This window comes from Marmota marmota, unplaced genomic scaffold (assembly GCF_001458135.2).
Source record: "Marmota marmota marmota unplaced genomic scaffold, marMar, whole genome shotgun sequence".
NCBI lineage: Eukaryota > Metazoa > Chordata > Mammalia > Rodentia > Sciuridae > Marmota > Marmota marmota.
Genome location: NW_025999842.1, coordinates 48,489,886 through 48,494,550, shown reverse-complemented (window position 1 = coordinate 48,494,550; position 4,665 = coordinate 48,489,886). Strand labels below are relative to the sequence as shown.

General features: G+C 41.2%; 1 protein-coding gene across 1 annotated transcript in view; it reads right to left on the bottom strand.

Moving 5' to 3' along the window:
- Positions 1-1,800, bottom strand: part of Arg1 (arginase 1) — a 13,319-nt gene extending 11,519 nt beyond the window's left edge. The window contains exon 1 of the mRNA XM_015501277.2: positions 1,613-1,800. Within this exon, the coding sequence (XP_015356763.1) occupies positions 1,613-1,747 (135 nt within the window). The 5' untranslated portion in view covers positions 1,748-1,800. The remainder of the gene's footprint in view (positions 1-1,612) is intronic.
- Between the last annotated feature and the right edge of the window lie 2,865 nt (positions 1,801-4,665).

The following is a 4,665-nucleotide window of genomic DNA, read 5'->3' as shown; positions in this document are numbered from 1 at the left end:
CCCACACACACACACCTCCTTTATGGCTTAGTATAGAAAAATCTCTCTCTGTCCTGACAACAATGAGACAATAAGTTTCATTATCATGGCCATGTTTTAATGGGAGAAGAGCAGGGTGGGGGGGATTACTAAGAATGGGAAATGCATTCAGTGGCACTTTGACACACTATACCTCAGAGGTTGTCATTGTCCCCAGAGGGGCTGTCCTCATCAGGGTTAGGCTTCTGCAGATGCTCCAGGGCCAGAACATGTTTGGACTCCTTCCCTCTCTCCCCCTTTCCTTCCATTTGCCTCCCTTCTTTCCTTCCTTTTTAAAAATGTTTCATTTGTTCTTTGGAGTCATTCAACAGTAGAGTGTATTTGGACATATCATACACACATGGAGTAGAGCTTCCTAGTCTTCTTGTTGTGCATGATGTGGAGTTTCTTTCCTACCTTTTTGTTGCTTTTTTCAATTCTTACTGTTACAAACTGTTTGAAAAATAGGTGAGGATATTGTGGATTTTAAAGGACACCCGTGTCGGCAGGACGTCCCTGTGCTCTAGGAGGCCTGTTTGGAGGGTTTCCAGGGCAAGGGAAGCAGTATTTACAGACAGTCCAAATGCAATTAGGGCCTCTAACCTCTGACCTCTCCCAATTTGTTTTGCAGTAAAAAGTCAGAGTGCACATCAAGATTTCAAAATTAAAAGGGGTGAAAGTCTTCTTAAATTTTTAGAAACTGGGAGGAGTCCATTAAAAAAAGAAAGAAAAAAAAAAAAAAAAAAAAAACCTCAACCTTTGGAATTTCAACTCACATACTGTCCTGTTCGGTTTGACTTTTTAATTTTCCTCTTTAAGCCCAGACCATGTTGAAGTCTGGAAGGCATCCTGTCATCTCATTATAATTACCAATATGAATGTGTCCAGACAGGGAAAAGAACTGTTAATTTAAATGTTCATGATATATGTTGGTTCACACTTAGATAGCTCTAAGACAATCTGAAAATTTCATAAACCCTTAGTCCAGACAGTGTTTCCAACTTGCAGTATTTTCCCCCCACTCAGGAAGATACAGGACAGATTCTACCAGCCCATGGACCAACAGTTTCAAAGAATCATTAAACCATAAAATAATATGAATTATTGACAAAGTTGCATAAAGCACTATCATTTAGGTTATCCAAATTAAAACAATTCTGAAGATCACCACTGATTAAATTTTTCTACTCAACGAATTACATAACCGAACAAATGAGTCTTCTTAAACTCTCCTCTCCCTCTGGATAGTCAAGGAACATCACAAACACCAAAAACAACAAAAGCTAGACGAGACACTGCACTGAAGAAATAATCCATTTCAATGCAAAATAAAAATATTTTGGTTCAACATGAGTAAACGAGTAAACATTCAGTTTCAAACAAAATTGACTCTGAGATTGGGAGCCATAGGAGTAACTGGGTTTGAGACCATAATTATGTAATGTCTCGAAATGGTGAGAGGACTTTAAAATGTCCTTTCCTCAACCAGATTGTACAGAAAAACATAAGTAACCGGAAAGTGACACCTTACATGTTTTAAAGTCCCAAATTTCCAATAAAGTAAAGTTATTCAAAGCGGAGGCCTTATACTCACCTGTCCCTTTGAGAAAGGGGCTCCGATAACCCCTATGGATTTTGACTTGTAGCTCATGGTCCTTGATACTTCACTTTGCTGCACGGATATTCTCAGGTTGCCATACACTGCAACACTCGAAGACAGAGGGCACATCTTTTTTGCCACTTATAATTGGGTTAAATGTGTTTACTTTATTCTAATGAGGACACCTGGCTCCACCTACTGAGCAGAAAGACAGAGTCAACAGGAAGGCTTGCACATTGTTCAAATGAACCCGATTGTTCTGAGCTCAGGTCTCCAATTAAGTGAGCATTATTTATGTTCCTTGTTCTTGTCTTTGTTAAAAAGCCACCCGGGTGACGTTAATCTTTCTTTAGGCAATTGAAAATTATATGTGGTTTCATAAGTGCATAAGTAACCATGTCTATAACTGGGTAAACCTGTAGTGGCACCCCCTCCTCCACCAAATAATCTTAATTAAGCTTCTCCAGAGACCCTCACCATAATTGGTTTTATTAACAAAATATCAGCAAAAACGTCTGCAAAGAACTCCGTGTAGTTAGGACTTTCTATTTTTTGTTTCTCTGCCTGTTAAAAGCTAAGTTTGGCAACAGACTTGATGATGTTATGCCTGTTTTTGTGGTAAAACCTCTGACTAATCTAAAAAAAATGGGACAAAAAGCACTTTCTATGAACTCAGAAAATATAATACTGTTATGTAGATGCCTATAAAAATGTAAACTTCCACACTCATCTTCCCATTGGGTATAAAATTCAAAGAATTTCCAGGCAAAGCCAAAACAACTGTCAAAATCAGGGCCAGATGCAGAGCCAGAAGGTCTGGATGGAAGAACCACCTCACCTGGTCTAGGTTGAGACTAAACCAATGTGCCTACTACCATTTAGAGGGCCACTGGAAAAATAAATGCCCCCAACTGAAGGAAGACAAATGGGCTGCTGCTACTCCTTACCAGGATAAGAGAGGCCAAGTCATTCAAGGGCAATACCAGCCCTACAAACATGTCCCCCATGATGATCAATGCCACAGACACCACTGTGATGCCCCTGAGAAAGATTATGTGGGCTGGTAGCCATCGAAAATTATGATGAGGACTAGTATTGACCAGCCTGAATCCATGTGGGCCCAGGAGCCTACAGTCCAAATGCTCATAGGGAGCCAAACTATGGACCTCATGGTGGACACTGGGGCCCACCATTCTATGGTGACCCAACCTGTAGTCCCACTTTCAAAAACACAGACTGCAATGTGGGAGCCTCTGGCTACAGGATCATCACCCTTTTCTATTGCCCTGGATTTACAATTTAGCAGGCCATGAAGTGGTCCATGAGATCTTGTACATACCAATGACCTGGTGCCATTGATGGTTTTGAGACCTGCTGAGAAACCTCTGAGCCCAGATAACTTTTGATGCAAAAGGTCAGGCAGTCCTATCATTGGGAAAACCTAAACCAAGTATTTTTAACCCTCACAATTCCTTGGGAAGAGGAGTGGTGCCTCTTTAGGCTAGTAGTACACCACAGCAGGGACCAGAGCTCCCTTTCCAAGTACCAGGAGTATGGGCAGAGGATGATCCACCTAGACTAGCCCAGACATTCCTCCAGTGGGGGTGGAATTGAAACCAGGAACCATACTGGTATGCCTAAGACAATATCATATTCCTCATAAGGCACAATTTGGAATTCAAAAACATTTGGACAGACTTTAGTAATATGGAATTCTCAGCCCTTGCCAATCACCATGGAATACATCTCTTTTACCTGTCCAGAAACCAGGGACTGATGGTTACCAGCCAGTTCAAGATTTCCATGCAAAAAATTACCTTACATACTTTGGTCCCTAATCTATACGCTCTTCTAAGTCGGCTCCTAGCTGATGCAGCTTATTTCACATTCTGAACCTTAAAGATGCCTTCTTCTGCATTTGACTGGCACCACAGAGTCAGCCCTCTTTGCCTTCCATTGGAAAGCCTCCAATGGGAACAAAGGTCAATGGACCTGGACTAGGCTACCACAAGGTTTCAAAAACTCACCAACCATCTTCAGGACGGTGCTGGCTTCTGATTTGAGAATCTTTCCTAAATAATGACGTGGATGTTGACCTCTGATGTGGATACACATTACTCCAATATGTAAATGATCTGTTACTGGTCAGAGCAACCCAAAAAGACTGCATGAAGGGGTCATAACTGGTTCTCACTCTCCTATGTGAAACTGGCTACAAAGTCTAAAAGAAGAAAGCCCAAATCTGTCAAGCACCTTGGTTTCTATCTGACTCAGAGACAACTGCAACTTGGCCCCAAAAGGAAACAGACAAGACGGTCTTGCTCAATTCCAATCCCTTCCACCAGCTGCCAGATCTTGAGTGCTGAATTCTGTCAGATATGGATCACTAACTTTTCAGTTATGGCCAAACCCGTCAATGAGGCCACAAAAGGGGGAGAATGGGATCCTCTAATGTGGAGACCAATACAAAAACAAATCAAATCAAAACAAAACAAAACAAAAAACTCCACTGAGGATCTTAAATGTGCACTCACCAGTACACGTGGACTAGGACTCCTGGATCTCATAAAGCCTTTCTCCCTGTATGTCATACATGCTCTGGAACAGCTATAGGAGTCCTAACTCAAATGCTGGGGAACTGACCCTGTCTTGTGGCCTACTTTCTAAATAGCTGGACTTTATCATTCTGGCCACCTTATCTATGGGCCCTTGCAGCCATGGTCCTCTGGTGTTGGAAGCTGATAAGCAGACTATGGGACAGGAACTGACACTCTAGCTTATACAGGATTTCTAGGGTTTGTTTGGTGTTATTAGTTTGGCTTTGTTAACTTACATTGTTTAACCTGTGCAGGTTAATAGACAAAACTGTTAGTCTATCATTTAGTTTGGTTTCCTTTGGTAATCTTGGGGGGCTCTACCCCACTCCTGCTCCAATAGTGGAAATGTTGTGAACCATGTGTCAAGTCAATCTATTATAAGCAAGGGGTGATAATATATATATATATATATACATATATATATATATATGTATATATATATATATATAT